Source organism: Epinephelus fuscoguttatus, linkage group LG1 (assembly GCF_011397635.1).
Source record: "Epinephelus fuscoguttatus linkage group LG1, E.fuscoguttatus.final_Chr_v1".
Classification (NCBI taxonomy): Eukaryota; Metazoa; Chordata; class Actinopteri; order Perciformes; family Serranidae; genus Epinephelus; species Epinephelus fuscoguttatus.
The window spans coordinates 23,386,639-23,403,628 of record NC_064752.1 but is presented as its reverse complement, the minus strand read 5'-3'; the positions used below and the strand labels follow the sequence as shown (position 1 = coordinate 23,403,628).

At 38.9% G+C, this 16,990-nt stretch overlaps 1 protein-coding gene across 1 annotated transcript; it reads right to left on the bottom strand.

The window, feature by feature from the left end:
* Positions 1 to 8,243: 8,243 nt before the first annotated feature.
* On the bottom strand, positions 8,244 to 11,591 carry si:ch73-361p23.3 (tumor necrosis factor receptor superfamily member 4). Its single transcript, XM_049578088.1, has 7 exons — positions 11,459 to 11,591; positions 11,212 to 11,328; positions 10,878 to 11,012; positions 10,730 to 10,796; positions 10,332 to 10,618; positions 10,155 to 10,247; positions 8,244 to 8,375 (listed from the first exon to the last, which is right to left on the bottom strand). Exons 1-7 carry the CDS (start codon positions 11,535 to 11,537, stop codon positions 8,293 to 8,295), a joined length of 861 nt encoding a protein of 286 aa, XP_049434045.1. The 5' UTR covers positions 11,538 to 11,591; the 3' UTR covers positions 8,244 to 8,292.
* Positions 11,592 to 16,990: the final 5,399 nt, after the last annotated feature.

Genomic DNA, 16,990 nt, shown 5'->3' with positions numbered 1-16,990 from the left:
TCATTTAGCCATACAGTGAACGTGACATTAAGAAGCCAAGTAACTAAAACATACCATATTCTGAATATGACTCAGTTTGGTTCCTGGAAAACCCGTAACCTGCAGCAGTGGCTCTCAACCTGTTTCATGTTAAGGACCCCTACATTAAAACACATTAGGTCACAAAACCCCATTTGATAAAGATTTCGCTCCAGGGACCTCCATCTGAAAAGACGTTGGTGGTTAGTTATGATTAAGAGCAGGGGCCAGGTGCATACAGGATGTGTATACACAAAAACCACGCGTACGCCTTTTCCCACACATGTGCACACCTCACGAATTCTTCAAACCAGGCGTACACACGGTTTTAGCCGAAACAGCTGCGGGTGATATGATACGGACAAAATCTAATGAGTGATTGAGGGGCACAAGTATCAATATACAAACAGGTGTTTAAGGGTGTTTCCAAAAACATTTATTGCAAACAGTGGGTGTGGAAATGACACTCATGTCCGACAACTTATAAAACAGAATCAGGTGTATGCACGGCTTTATAAATCTGACATGCACATTTCTGCCTTTCTGCACACACACACTGTTACTGTCATGAATCTACAGTTTTATGCATCTGATCCCAGAATTCTAGTCGTCAACTCCATTTGGGGTGATAACTCTGAAGGAAGTGAAACCTGTGATCAAGGTATCACTCTTATGACGCTAAATAGTGAAACGTAACTATTCACCATTTTTCAGGGGACCCCCAGAACCCACCTAACCACTGGTCTACAGGGTGAGCACACAATAAAAGCAGCAGCTGTGTAATATAATCTTACTATATAATGACGAAAACTCTCTGTGGGTGTGTCTGTGTGTCTGTTCCACGTTTTTCTCCTCACTGACTTGGTCAATCCATGTGAAATTTGGCACAGTCATGGGAAGATGCCAATGAAGCAATATTACATCAATTGGCCAAAGGGGGGCGCTATAGCAACCAATTGAAATTGCAAACTTTGAATGGGCATATCTCATGCCCCGTATGTCGTAGAGACATGAAACTTTGCACAGAGATGCCTCTCCTCATGAGGAACAAATTTGCCTCAAGAACCCATAACTTCAGGTTTATAGATTTTCCGCCATTTTGAATTTTTTGAAAAACACTTAAAATCGATCTCTTCCTAGGAAGTTTGACTGATCTGCACGAAACTCAGTGAACATAATCTAGGGACCAATATCTAAAGTTCCCTCTTGGCAAAAGTTGGAAAACTTACTAAAACTGAGCTTCTATAAGGCAATGAATATTACGGAGGGCGTGGCTCATCACATAAAGGTGTATAACATCTCAAGGGTTTCACCCATCACCACGCAACTTTGTAGGCATATGACCACACATAATCTGAGGGGACTCCTCCATTATTGACCCCATCAAACAAAATGGGGGCGCTAGAGAGCTAATTTCTTATCTAGGCCTTCGCCATATCGATTTTTACTAAACTTGGTAGATATGTAGAAGAGGACGCCTCAAGGTGACTGGAGAATTTAACTCTAATTGGCAACTGGGTGGCGCTATAACAACAGAAAAATGCTTCAAAATGGCTAAAATGCGACCGATCGCTGTGGCTCCCCCTGTGGCCCAATGTTTTGGTTGTTTTTTTTTTCTAATTTTTGGTATGACTAAGTCATGGTATGGTATGCTGTACATAATCACGGAAACTGTCAGTGTGTCATTCTGTCAGTAAGTCATTCTGTCTGTCCCACGTTTTTCTACTCACTGACGGGGTCAGTTCATGTGAAACTGCACATAGGCATTGAGGATTGGCATAGGTAGAAGGTGACAAAGCTACCAATGGGCATGGACTAGTATAATTTAATCTAAAAACAAATCCTTGTACTACTAGCCCCACAGTATGGAGGGGTTTCAGCAGCAACACAGAAAACCACAGATATACAGTTATCAGTGTGAAAAAGGGTTCAAACAACTACGTATATATATTTATAGTCCACTCAAAGAGTCAAGTGCTGTGAGCATTTCAAAGATGGTAACCCTGGATTCCATTTTTCTTCTTGTTCGTTTAGTTTTTTGGTTTGTTTGTTTGTGAATTTTCACACTGGGCCCACTGAAAGCCCGAGGTCACAACCAAAACCTGAAAAGTGTGAAGTGTGGTTGAGCTTGCACCGGGTCTTCTGTTTGTTTGCAGCACAGTGTGTTGTGTGTAGCTCCCCGGTGTAGAGTAGGCAGCCTTAGCATGTGACTGTGCATACTAATTATGTCACTTGGATGATGCAGGAGGGACCTGTGCATTATGATGTATAAAGAATTTTACTGCTGTCACCTTACTGTAAGTGTAGTGTGATTGGGTTTGTTGACATTTAGTGCAGGAGAGGTGGAGTTTCCTGGCAAATGCAACACGGTAGTCCTGAGATGATGAGTAAAAAATTACAGAAAATGAACAATCAACAATAAAAGAAATGATTAAATTATTTCTCAACTTGAAAGATGTGAGAATTGGTCGTTTTTATCTGTAATTTCATTGCACACTGAATGTTTTTGGGTTTTGTGCAGTTGGAAACACAACCTTGGGCTAATGGAACATTTTATACACCACATATTAAAAACAATCATTGTCTCTGCAGAAACACTGATTAAAATATCTCTGATTATGTGTCCACACTGACTCATTCTGAAAGCACACATAAGTAGGTGATAAATAGTGACGCATGACTTGCGGTCCTGTACGTTTTTAATGGCAGAGCCTGATGTTTGCTGTGGCATTTATTTGGAAGGATTCTGTGTGTTGGGCTTTTTTCTGTAGAATTATGGCTGCGATCGCCTTAGATCACTGGTTCCCAATCCCCCTAAGGATCATCGAAGCTTCACTGGGGGTCGCTAGCCCTTCTGTATTTTCTGGACTGTCATTAAACTTCAATAAATAAATTCAGTAGTTGTTCATTTATGTGAGGAATTCTAAATGAAAGTGTTATTTTTAAAGTTAGGGTTATTTGTCAAGATATAAACTTATCACAAAAAGGAAGAGTACAGAGTTAAAGCAACCAAAGAACGAACTGAAGAAGAAGAAAGTGTCAGGGAGAGGAAAACACTGACTTTGTCCAAAAAAAAAAAGAAGAAGCCTATTAAGTATGCATGATTGTTTAAAGTAAAAATTTTACACAATACAGAGAACTTTATAAAAAGTTCCTGCAGATATCAGGGAATCTCATCTCTGATTAAATATTCACAGAAAATAATTTGCTCAGAGTTCATCCAAATCGCTTGTTGTGCAGTTTATCAGTTGTTCTGTTCTGTTACTTTATGCATTGATGTTATTATTATTATTATTATTATTATTATATTATTATTGTATGATATGAAACATCCATCAGATATATCACTTAGTCAGGGGTCTTCAGTTTAGGCTACTCAATTAAAAAAAGGAGTCCCTTAAGATAAAAAGTTGGGAACTACTGCATTAGATTATGAATACCCCTCCTTCTCTCTCTGTCATCTACACTCACACAACCCCATGGTCTCATGTTTGAAACCTCCTACAGGATGTGAGACAGCCATAGACGTCCTTCTACGTAGTTCTCAGCAGCGTGAATCGTCACCGTGTAGCCACAAAGGCTGATACAGACACTGCAGACAGCTGGATTTCCCTTTACAATGCACTACACAAGAGCCACCCACTCTGTAGACTTTGTGGTGAGGGTGGGTGGAAGACATGTGCTGTCACTCCTTGAGCCTTCAACGTGACCATATGAAAACTCACAAAAGGTTAGCGTACAGTGTGGCATTTAATGGCACGGGATACAGAAGTATAGTAGACATTGCCCAACATTAGAGATGTTATTTTTAGTATGAAAACACACAACCACAAAACCCACAAGGCTTAATATGAAGATACAGGAAAGTATTCTCCGCCCAAAATGTTCATGTTTCATTGGCTGGAGGGGAACTCCACTAAATTTTCCACAGCACAGTCTGTTTACAGGTCGTGTGCAGCATAACTGCATGCGGGGAAAAGAAGTCTGAAGCATACTCTGTATTAAAAAGATGGACGACACAGCTCCTCAAACATGAAGCCAAAACATCTTCACTGCCCCCTGGTGACTGGCTGCAGTATAGGCCATAAACCCCGCCCCCTTATCTTAGCAGATGGGACATGGGCCAAATTAATCAATCAAAGTACTTCTTATTCCCAAAAATGGTTTCCGTAATTTACTGATGTATGTTCAAGTGTTCATGTTTCTGATAAGTTTGGTTATAATTAGTTATTTGATACTCTGAAGATGAGGCTTGATGCCATGATTGACAGCTGTGTGTGCCAGTCGATGTGCTCATGATCAATTGCGCTCTTTGAGTTTACCACACCTGCCTGCTCCTCATCTCTGCTTGCTGCTAGCGGCCCGAAGCTACATTAGCTGCTATTAGCGCAAGGGCAGAGTCACACATAAGTAAATGAATGTTGTTGACCATGAAGCAATATTCACGTTGAATTTTGGAGGTGCTCGGTGTGACTCACATGGAGAGCTAGCTTGCTAATAAATATCACAAAATATGTTATTGGTACATTTTCCATTATCATATGTTCCATGTCTTTCTTCTTCATTGCAGCCAAGCACAGTCTCTTATGTTGCACAGTATTTTTCATTGCCAGTATCATACAATAGCCCGGTAGTTTTCAAACTTTTTGTGCCCAAGGCACACCAAAGGGCAAGCCAAACTCTCATGCACACCTGTATTTGTATCTGTGCACAATAGCTTCTATAACGTGTGTTATCGCTCTTATCATCACGTAAGACAGTAAAAATAAGGACAATTATAGCTGCTGCACTGCGATGAGTCGGGTCCGGGCATTTTTAGGCAATTCTGAGCAACCTCTGGAACCTAAGATGGTCATCTACCGCTCTGAGCTAATTGGCAAGTAGCAACTCAACAGTGGCTTCACAAATTGAGTAAGCCATTCACTGTTGTGTAGGAAAGCAGCCATCCGTGCATGGAAAGGCAGATTTGAAACCACTGTAAAAAATTCAGTTATTAAGACAAAAATCTGAAAATACACATATTGCATCTAGACAGCATTGAGATGTTGTAACAATGATTGATTTGCTCCATTAGTGAAAAAGTGATGTTTAAAATTACCATTTTTATATTGACTCCAATCGTTCACATTAGAGCAAAATTCAAAATGCTGTCAAAAATTCAGTTTTTGAGATAAAATTCTAAAATTTGCCACACATCATCTACCATGACTCTAGAATTTTGTCATTTTTTTCATGAACATTTAAGATTTATTTAGCAAGAATTTGCATGTATATGTTTACAGTACAGTTTACAGTCAAATATTTTGATGCACTGTGCACTATTGGCTTGAGTTTACAGCTGAGGATATCTGGCATGAGACTGGACCTTTGTGCAAAGTTTGGTGAGTTTTCACCCATGGGAAGTATGATTTCCTCGGAAGAAGAAAGAAGAAGAATACCTAGGATTACAATAGTGTCCTGGCAGCTTAGCTGCCCAGACCCTAAAAAGACAGGTAGCTTTCATGATACTGTCTACTCTTTTCTTTCAGCGGTAGATCGTCTTCACTGTTGCTTTGTTGTAATTTGCTCCATACACTAAAGCGATCCATTGTCCCCATCACGGCTTTCTTCCTTTAAATGTTATCATCCCTCACACTGGCACACACTTAGAATTCCCATGTGCAAACGCTGCTTTGTTATCCGTAAGCTAATGTTTTATTCACCACTTTGCTCGCATTGAATGGAAATGATTGGGAGAAGAATATTTGCTAAGGTAACAACACACAATCATAACCCACTGAACTGTTGGTGGCCCAGATACATTGTGAGTAATGTAGGCACCAGTTTTTGACAAGGAAGAAGAATGTGTGCGATTAAAAAAACGACACTGACTATCCATCGTGAAAATGACAATGTTACAGGAGTGCAGTGCCAGATTGGTTGAGTACTCTATTAAAACAAAGAGGTGTATTTACAAGGATGGCATGCAGTGGCACCACCCAGAAATGGGATATTCAGTTTTATAGCAACAGAAAAAAGACACTTTAATGTCAAAGTGAAGACAAATGCAACAGATATGTAGGTCTGTATGTACTATGTACAAAGGATATGTGTTATCTATAATCAGTTGGTGGCGTTTTGTTCACTGACTGAAGGTATTTCTACAAAAAGAGAGGGTTTGGTTAGTGTGTTGTTTACATTTCTTTGAAACCACCCACTGACTTCCTGGATCACTGACATTTACTGAAAGTATCTGCAGGGACTGTTTCCAGTGTGCAATATCTGCATAGCACTTTAACAACTGCCCAGACTCAGTTTATTAGTTTAATTATACAAGAGCCAACTTTATTTAGAAAATCTTTATTCACACACTCTCAGGGTATTATAGTGCAAAATCAAAGAGTAGACAAAACAGAGAACAAATACCTGAGACAAAATACATGACAGAAACAATACGAGTACAATAAGAGTGACATACTAACTCCAGGAACTTAAATACTCTACTTAAATACAATTTTGAGGCACTTGTTCTCAGTTTGAGTATTTCCATTTTATGGCACTTAATACTTCTACTTTACTGCATTTCAGAGGGAAACACACTTTTTACTATATATTAGTAGAGATATTAGTTCTAACAAAGGGACACTTCCTCTCTAAACCTTTCAGATTTCATTTGAATAAGTGTTCAAATTATCCAGTATTTCACACACAAAAAAATCAAAGATTATAGAGAAAAGTCCAAAAGCTGACAACAGATTTGCGTCACTGTTTGTTTGTTTTTTTATTCATATTTCCGACCCCTTAATAATCTCACAACCTCTATGATTTATCTGGTGACCCTCTAGGACTAAATTAACTGACTGCACAAACAAAATTAAACAAGCTCCGCTTCGGCCAGCAACAACAGTAAAATACTGCTTACACATTGATACATATATATTAACAATCTAATTAAAGTATGTGATGTATGATAAAACATATAATATCCTTTTTTTTGCCGAGTACTTTTACATTTCACATAGTTTGATATTTTTCTGCTATTCTGTACTTTTCAGGACTTAAACTTCTCATGATGTTTTTTTTACATTGTTGTATTGATGCTGGTGTGTGACTGAAGGGTCACAATACCTTGTCCACCACTGTTTTTAGACAGGAAACAACAGTTGAAGTATTCCAGCAGAGGGCGCTGTCAACAGACTCAATCAGGTGGAACAATTAAAAGCATTTTCCAAGTTTCAGTCCCACAGTACCAGACAGATACCAGACACCACACCAGAGATTCGAGGGCCTCTGTATCTGATTTCTCAGTGAAACATCAGTGAGTACAAATAACGAGGGCATGCTTTCATAACTCCTCTGACTGAAGTGAACTGGGGAAAGTCTCTCCGGCAAGGTATAAACAACATGAAAGTCTTCACATTTAAAACATCAATCTTTCCAATGGCTGAAGCGAAAACATGACAGGAAGTATCTCTCAGTGGGAAAAAGAGGCACATTTAACTCCACATGGGGAACTCCCCCAACCCCACACACCAAGCATGTTTTTTTTAAAAACTCCTCTACCTTTACAGATCTGCTACCGCAACCCGGCTACCGGTGGAACAGAACTGAATAAACAAAACATGCTAAAAATAGAGACCGAAAGTCTGCATAAAGAGAGTAAAATGTTTTTCTTTTCCAGTAGTTTTTTTGTTTGAATAAGTGGTACTTATTGTCACTACCTATAGCCACCTGCTCATACTATATATTTCTCAGAAACCTGTCACTCGCCCCATTATATCACTATCATTATAAAACACTATAGGGCTTTAAAAAGCAGCAAAACATATGTATATATGTGAATTCTAGCAAGAGTAAAAATGACTGTTAACATTAAATACTGTAAGGTATTCAGTGGCATAGTTTCTGAGGTTATTATGAAAAGAATCTGCATATCCAAATTTGCAATAAATATTAAGGTTACACAGAAAGTACATTTTTTGAGATCTGAAATAGTACTATTTAACTTTAAATTGATTTTCAAATGACAAAAAGTGAGGTATGATTTAAACAAATCTTTCACATGATTCCTCTGATATTCTATTAGAAAAGAACAAACAAAAGTCAAATATTGACTATACTGCAAATTACGAATACACCTGCTAAAATACAGATACAGTAGATGTTTTTGTATGATGTATTTTCTGATTTAAAATCAACAGAGTATGGAAGAAATAAGTGATCAGTCTAAAATGATTCATATGATGATTAACTGATCTCACAATTCACAGTCAAAAGTTCACGAGTTTCACCTCATCACTCCACAGGATTCAGTTTGAGAGAGGACAGGCTGCCATCACCACTTTCCTCAACCGGCCTTCGACACAATGAGTCCTTTTCTGAAAACAAACATTAAAGCATAAATTGAAAAGGTATCATTTACAACACATCCACACTTAATATCTATATTACCTGTCTTTTAAAAGAGCAGAGCAGGGGGCAGACCCCAGAAAAAAAGGAACACAGGTGGGCAGTGTCATATGAATCAGTAAAAAAGAACAAAATGTTTCCTACAACAATGAAAAACGAAAGAATAATGTATTTCACTTTAGCGTGTGCATGAAGTTTAATGTTAAAAGGAATAATCTGGCAGGAAATATGCTTAATATACCTAATTTATATCTGTACAGCAAATATAAAAACGTCAGCTAGCAGTCTGTAGCTTATCTTAGCTTAGCTTAGCTTAGCTTAGCTTAGCAGAAAGACAGGAACCAGGAGTCCAGGAGACCCTGCTGGATGACTGTGACTGTGGTGGGTTGCTGCAGCTAGCCAAGAAATAGCTTCTAACTCCCCATACAAACACAATGTGTCATTTGTACACTTTGATTTTTGAATTATACAAACAAGATATAAGATGTCAACTAGTAAGCTTTAGAAGTGCTGGTGGAACAGTAGGTTGAGTTTGCTACCATTGAACAGATCGAGGCTGTTTCCTGCTGCTTCCAGTCTTTGTGCTATGCTAAGCTAAGCTAAGCTAACTGGCTGTTGGCTGTAGCTTCATATTTAGCATACAGTAGGCTACAACTGTGAGCCAGTGTTAACAAAAACTATGACAAAAAATGTTCATCAATAACCACTTTGATGAAATGTATGTTTTTGTTGACAAGATAAGACGGGACTATAAATGGTTATCTGACAGTCAAAATGAGACGAGAGACGCAATGGTAAATTATTTTATGAAATGTATCCGGAAAATGCTACAAACTAGGAAGCCGAGAAGAACCGCACCCGCAATTATTTTCTAATACCATATTGAGTGGTATGAGATCGGAGCACCAACAGTTTGGTGAACGTCAGTAAACAGTCGGTGCGTGGATGCTTTGCGAGCCAGCAAGACACTCACACTTAAGTTTTGAGCTTTAATTCCACAGTAAGCAGCCGTGTGTGTCTGACTGTGAATGGTGGAGCTACTGAACAGATTTGTGGAGCTGTTAGTTGCAGTGCTGGCTGTTAGCAGCTAGCTCTACTTGTTAGCTACTGAACCGCAACAGAGTGAGCAGCCGCCAGCCACCAGACAAAGTCCAGTTTAAATCACAGACCCTGTGAGAAGCCCTCCAGACTTACATTGCAGATTTAGAGAGAATTCAGAGAATTCAAAGTTATTTTTCTGCCTCTTAACAGTGACTGTGTTAAATCAGTTTACAGTGAACCTGGGTACAAATCCTAGTTGTCCAGTCGTCTCAAACTAGGTCTCAAAGTTTGAGATTTTGAGCTTTTCAAATGATGGTTAGTAAGTATGTCCTCATAAATCCTCCCTTAAACCTGCTATAAACTCTGCAGAAGAAATACGAGTTTATAAATGTGTAGCAATTATTTGCAGTTGTATAAAAAACATGTCTAAATGGAATTTCAACACTTGATAGGACCTGTCACAATGATACCCTCTGATACCTGTATTAGCCTGATTAAATGAGTTCAAAGAGCAAAACATTTTGACTAAAATGTAATGACATTTCATCAACAATACTATAACTATGAAGACTAAAAATAACTAAAATGTGACTAAAACATTAAGCATTTTCAAAAATAGTTGCACAAAATTAACATTCTCATGCTAGTAGTAGCAACCTTCTCATAAAACTCCCAGCAAGAGACCAAATTTTAATCCTGCAACATACGTGGTACAGCTGGTTGAGAGGTAACGTTCAGCTTGCAGGTCACAGCGGTCAGTACGAGCAGTCCAATAATTCCCAATATGAGGAGGGTCATACCTGAACAAGAAAAGCAAGCCATAAGTTACCTAATATTACTCATTATGAGGTTGTGTCATAAAAAGATAGCAGCAAATGTTCTACCTGGACCAATGTAGGCGGCTGTGTCTGGCGTGTGGGGAGGCTGCCCTTTGCTCGTTGGGGAGACTTTGTGTCCCAGAGCAGCTGTGGTGATGGAGGTGGGGGTGGTAGTTGGGGTAGTGGTGGTGGTAATTATCCTCGGAGTTGGACGCTGGGTTGTTAAACGTTTAATTAGAGTAACAATTTTATTTGATGTGGAGGTTGTATTGATGGAAGGGTTACTCTCCAAATCTGGATTACAGATGACATCTGCGGTGTTGCTTCCTGCAGTTTTCTCTCCTGATTTACATCTAAAATGAAGCATAAAAGATACAGCTGTGAACTACTTTAGAATCTGTTGAAGTTACATTTTCATAATGCATGTACAGAGTTTTTAAAACACGGGAATACAGGAGACATACTCTTTCCATTTTCGACAGGGCGTGTTGATGCGTGTGCTGAAATATCCGTGTTCACATTTTGAACATTCTGGCAAGGAAAAAAAAGAATTATTGCAGAGACAGTCTCTTCAATATGATGAACGCAGTGTTGTGTGATCCTTCTTCATACCTTCAGATTTTAGTCCAAATCCAATTTCACATTTGCAAGTGGAAGAATCACTCTCCGCGGGAACGAATTCTCCACGGCACTGACATTTTGTGTTTGTCTCTTTCGTGCACGCCTCTTTAACGGCACTTCCATAATCTACAAACAAAACCAAAAAAAAATCAGATGAAATGGGCCACTTCCTTTTTGGCTCTGTTGAAAGATTCATTTGTGATTCTGTTGCCAGAATGTGTGAAATAACACAGTCTGGCTAAGTTGCTCAGCTACTGCTTACAGTATATTGTTCTATTTTATGTATTTATTGTAAAGTAAACCATACCAGAGCCTGAACACTTACTGCTATCACACTTTCTACATGGTTTGCAGGCGTGGGAATCGTTATCTTCAGGATTATAATATCCAGTGGGGCAGTCTTCACAAGGTTGTGCAGCTCTGCCATGTGTTCGTCTTTGACCTTGATTTCAAGTTCAGAGGCACATGAAGATTAAGAGAAAGTTGTAAAGCCAAAAACGTAAGTATATTCTACAGCATTATGCTGAATGGAGAGGAAAATTACAGCGCAGTACAAGAAAGTCATACTTTACCTTTTGGGCATTTCTGAGCATCCAAAACAACGAGCTGATAAAAAGTTAAAGTGACTATAAGCAGTTTGAGCAGAACCATGTTGAGTACTTCAGAGACGACAGGTGCTACTGAGTGTTTCCTTTGTGAAACAACGCAGAGTGCCTGACACTACAGATATGGGATTCCTGTCTTATATAGAGCTGACACCCACGTGTATTTTCATTCACGAGCCAACCACTCAATCTTTGTCTATTTCAGATGGAATCCTTTAAGGTTTGGTGTTTGATGAGGACACTAATTAGCCCAAACTTAGAATGTATTTTAATGACTTATGTATAAAACTTTGCAGTGAGAAGAAAAAGCATTAATGTAAGAAAAATTGTTTGTAAGCTAATAAGATCCAGTTTGTGAGTGGCAGTTATAGCCTACATTATTCTGTCTATGTGTGCTGCTTCGGTCCCAGTTCTCTTATCCACAGTTACATATGATAACGTCACTTTTTCTATTTTAATTGTGTTTTTGACAGATTTTTTTTTTTAACAATGTATGTGGACAGGAGTTTTTTTTTAGAACAAATGGAGGAGAAAAGCCTGTTTACACGTGTGTGAGCTAGGCCTAATGCTGTGTTCACATGGAATCAGACACACAGTAGACGGACAACACTTTCTGGATGCATGCATGACAGTATGTTGCAAGAGTGTCGCTGTATTGCTTACAAAGAATGGACTAAAATATTTTGAATAAAATTATTTCATGTTTACTATTTTATGTCATTTTTCTTGTAATGTCTGGTAATTTGTCCAGATGGCCAGTGTTTTTGCCTTCTGTGGAGGAGCTTTGTAACATCCAGTTGTAAATCTAATTGCGGAGGATGAGCAATGTTGTATACCTTTAAAGCGGGATTTATAGTTGTGCGGCAGACCCTACGCTGTAGCCTACGCACGTTGCCTACGCCGTTGTGAGCATTTATACTTGTGCGTGGTATGTCTGTGTCACTCTGCAGTTACACCTCCAAAACACTAGTTGGCGACGAACGTTTCTGTGAAGTGCTGTAAAGTTTAGTTGATTCAAAACACACCCAAAAAACACATTAAATATAGCTTAATAGAGACAATTTCAAACACAAGTACACAAATCGGCTTCACTATAACTCGCAGCATTCACAGACAAACCAAATGTCTTATACTAAACACGTTCTCCAGACAAATACAAAATGCTAACGTTAATAGCACAAGCCTATGGCATTTTACATTGTATAAATTAGCCTAGTGACGAGTGGAGATTTCCACTGCTCATATGAAACCAGGGTAAATCCCAAAGTATAAATTACACACAAGACTTAAAATGCTATTCTGTGGAGGCTTTATTGTCTTCATCATTTATTGTTTTTTTATCTGTGAAATTGAAGTAAATAAAAGCTTTGTTTCCACTGAGGGAAATGGTTTCAGCTTACAAAAATAGACAGGAGGTCTGCGTTGCGGCGACGTGTCGTTAGATTTCTGGGGAGCTGCACGTCAGGCTGCGGCGTAGGCTACGGTGTAGGCACTGCATCAACATGGAGCATATGCCATAGCTACGGCGTCGATTCAACACAGAAGTATAAATTCGGCATAACACTGCCAGTGTTCTCTCCCTGCCCCGCCTAATTTAAAGGGCCAGTGTGTAAAATGGGTTGAAAACAGTGACATCAGTGGTCAAATTCTAGATTGCAGGGCTCACTCGCTCACCCCTCCCGTCGGGTAAATGACGGTGGCCTCGTAGGGACAAAAAGCCTTGTGCACGAGTTTTTCAGGAGTAGGTCTATCTAGCGACGAGGTGAATGTTTATTTAGAAATCTAAACCATGTTACTATATTGTAATGAATCCCTCATGAGCAGGAGACCAGAGGAGCGTTCGGGAAAAAGGCCAGTTTATTTGAGCACTCCAAAAACTCCAGTAACACTCCACTCCGTCCCAAACTCTGACTCTTCTAGCGTAACAGACACACTTCATAACTTTACACACATACTTGTTTACCATACCGAGTGGAGACCCCTCTCCCCTCTCTGCTCCGCCAATCTCCAGCCCGCACACTGACTGACAGCGTAGCCGGCAAACAGTGCTCAGCTGCTTATTTAGCCTAGCAATATCTCCGGACTATAGTAGCTGCAATGGACGACTTTGAACGCGATTTTGAAGAGTTTCTTGTAGCGGACACAGACCCAGAGCCATACCTGTTTGAGCCGGAGCATACAGATGAGGAACATGTGTTTGATGCTGAGCGGGCGAGAAGAGAGGCTGAATGCACAGAATGGGATTCGGTGCTACTGCTACCATTGTTGGGGAGATATATCACCAGGAGGAAAAGCACCGCAGAGAGTGCATCACAAGGAGTGAAGTTACGTCTTCTTTTCCTCGCAGATGACGGTTCAGGTTCATTCTCTCCTGTTGCGTGGTAAGTGTGGTCCATTCGCAAACTTTATAACTAAAAAAACTTTTCACTACTCTCCATTGACGAGCTACTAACACTTTCTGCTGTTTCCTCCTCCTTCTTCCTTCCTTCCGCTGTCTTCGTTGGTTCATTTATACACGCGAAACGCATTCTCTGGCTGGCTGGATTGTCCACTCGGTCTGCCGTACATACATGGCGGCGCAAGATGGCGACCTCTCTAGAGCAAGGCCCTTGCTATATAAGCATAACTATAAGTTTACGAAAACCAAAAGAATTTTATTTTTATAGTGATTATACACTTGTATAGACATATTAATGGGTAGAATATTCAGATTCAGATTCAGATTGACAATAAACCATGCCAAATATTACACACTGGCCCTTTAAAATAGTTCTTTCTGTTTTAAACAATATACATTAATGTATATTACAATAAATTGCAAACTTGTGTTCATCTACATAACAATATCCTTAAATTAGAAAGAACATTTTATATAACATACATGCATGACATTTTAGTAAAGTGAATCAACTGTGGTTACACATTCTGCTAATCTGATTGTTCAAAAAGACTTTACATGTCTGCCTCAACTTGTAACTAAAATATATACTTTGGTGATGGATTTAATTCATTATGGCAACAGACATCAAAACTTAAAAAGTGACAGTCATTTTCCATCTTTGCAGGAGCAGCCTGCTCCATTGTAAATGTTTTTAGGAAACAGAACATTATCATCTATAACAGCTTAGAGCTATTTTAGCATGTTTACTAACCTTTATCTAGGTTTTTTCGTATTCTTTCAGGACTAATAGGGAAAAAAAGTCTGCGGTTAAACTATCGGAAACTATGCTTTTTTGCCAGTAAGAACATGACATAGTACCTTTGCATATAAAAGTCAAAGAGCAAATGGAAATAACCACATGCATATGATCAACCTGCAAGATACAACCACACAAATGCTAGCTTGCTTCTGAAAAACGGATGTTGAAAAATCCGCCTCTGCTCAAGTTTTAGCTGGCTGTCGTTGAGTGAAATTACGAAAAATATTTTAATAGAGCGTGACAAAATTCTTAATGTGTTCTTTATCAAGAGACTGGTTGTTATGTTGACTCAATATTAACAAGAACTAATCTATAAAGATTAAAAGTAACGCACATGATGTGATGAATCAGGCTGAGCTGGCATCACTGAAATGAAGTTCATTTGATGGCAAGAGCTCAGAGTGAATTTCTATTTTGTCAATATGTTTATCAGAAGAGAGGCCCATTGTTTGTGTCTAAGTGACATCATAGAAGGTTGTCATCAGGCTGGCATGTCTAACCACACAGGAGATAAACTCCAAGACAAGTTTCATAACATTTCAAGGAAGCACAACTTTAAACACTACTACTACTACTATATATATATATATATATATATATATATATATATAAAAAATATATATTTTTCATCTTACCCGTAATGCTCTTTATCAGTAGGGACAGGACAAATATGTCCAAAAATAGCAAAAAATGCCCATTACAAGTTTCCAGAACCCAGGGGGATGTCTTCGAGTCTCTTGATTTGTCCAACCAACAGTCTAAAACCCAAATAATTACAATTTATAGTCATACAGCAAATCCTTACATTCAAGAAATAGAAACCAGAGTTTGGCATTGTTGCTTGACATTCAATTTAAAGGGATAGTTCACCTCCAAATCAAAAAACACATATTTTTCCTCTTACCTGTAGTGCTATTTATCAGTCTAGATTGTTTTGGTGTACGTTGCCGAGCGTTGGAGATACTTTCCATAGAGATGTTTGCCTTCTGTCAAATACAGTCAGACTAGATGGCACTCATCTTGTGGTGCTTAAAATGCCAAAAAAATACATTTTAAAAACTCAACAGCGATGTCTCTTTTCAGAAATCATAGCCTGGTTACTGAAGAAAATCCACAGACCTTGTTGTGAGCAGATTCATGAAGGAACTATTTTCTTTCTGCTGAACTACACCCAGCAACTGTATCACCATGCGGAAGTAATGGCCAAGGGGCTCGAGCTCATGGCAGCACGGGATAGAAACATTAATGGCGTCTTCAAGTTCATAGACTTTATTCTGGATTCTGGATCATCCCCTCCAAATATGACGTGATGTTAATTACACTGTGTCATCAGACTCTGTAAAGTTAAAAAAAATAATAAAAGTGTAAATTGTCCCACCCCAACAGACGCAACAACTCTAACTGGGGAGTGAAGGAGATGTCAAACAAGCACAGTCTGTACACACACAAGCAATCATAAGAAGAGGGCTGATCAGGTAACATAATGTGTTGGTGGACCGTCAGTGTGTAGGGTTTTTATAATACATTCTACCATATATGCTTTCGCATTAACATACACTTTTGCATTCTCCACATTTTGCAGTAAGAAGAAGCATGTGGAATGAATGTTGTTTCCGCGAACACACAAACACATGAGACTGATAAGGTAATAAATGAGCAAGCATTGTGCGATCTTTTCATTTTCATTGCCTGTGCACAGAAAACTAACCCTACAGAGACTGGGACTGCACCCAGGTTGAGGTAACACAGAAATGAAAACTGAACATTTTGTGTGTCAGCATGATGAGTAAAATACAGATATACAGCTGAAAGAAAGGAGATAGACAGTAATTAGTGTCTAAGTCATTCAGGTTTTGTGCTCAGACTTGGCTTAGATACACCCAAATGAATGAGTCTACTATATGTATGGCTACAAGACACTTGATTTTGAGTCATAAATTCTTATCAATATATTTGTACTGCACAACAGTGACTGCAAAACTAATTTATACACTGAGCTAATGAAAGTCCTCAAAGGGTTTAGAAGTCCTTTAAATCTCAGTTTGCTTAGTTATTATTAAGATGAATTAAGATGCTTCAGAGAAGACAGTTCCAGTACAGCTGTAGTAAACTACCATCATTTGTAGATTTGTTGAGTCAACAAAGTGTTTTACCATAAATTTGACAAAACCATAAACTTTCTGTAAGGGAGGGGGATCAAGTCCCATCATTTGTTGAACGACCTCGATGTGCCTAGCAGACCTCTCAATGAAATATCTTTTTCTTTCTTTTTTGCTCATGGGCTCAAAATGTGTTGCCC

Coding starts and splice junctions, on each gene's coding strand:
- si:ch73-361p23.3 (XM_049578088.1), bottom strand. CDS start 11,537: ATGGTTCTGCTCAAACTGCTTATAGTCACTTTAACTTTTTATCAGCTC. Junction 10,619..10,729: donor CCCTGTCGAAAATGGAAAGA/GTATGTCTCCTG, acceptor GCTTCATTTTAG/ATGTAAATCAGGAGAGAAAA. Junction 10,248..10,331: donor AGCCGCCTACATTGGTCCAG/GTAGAACATTTG, acceptor TTTCTTGTTCAG/GTATGACCCTCCTCATATTG.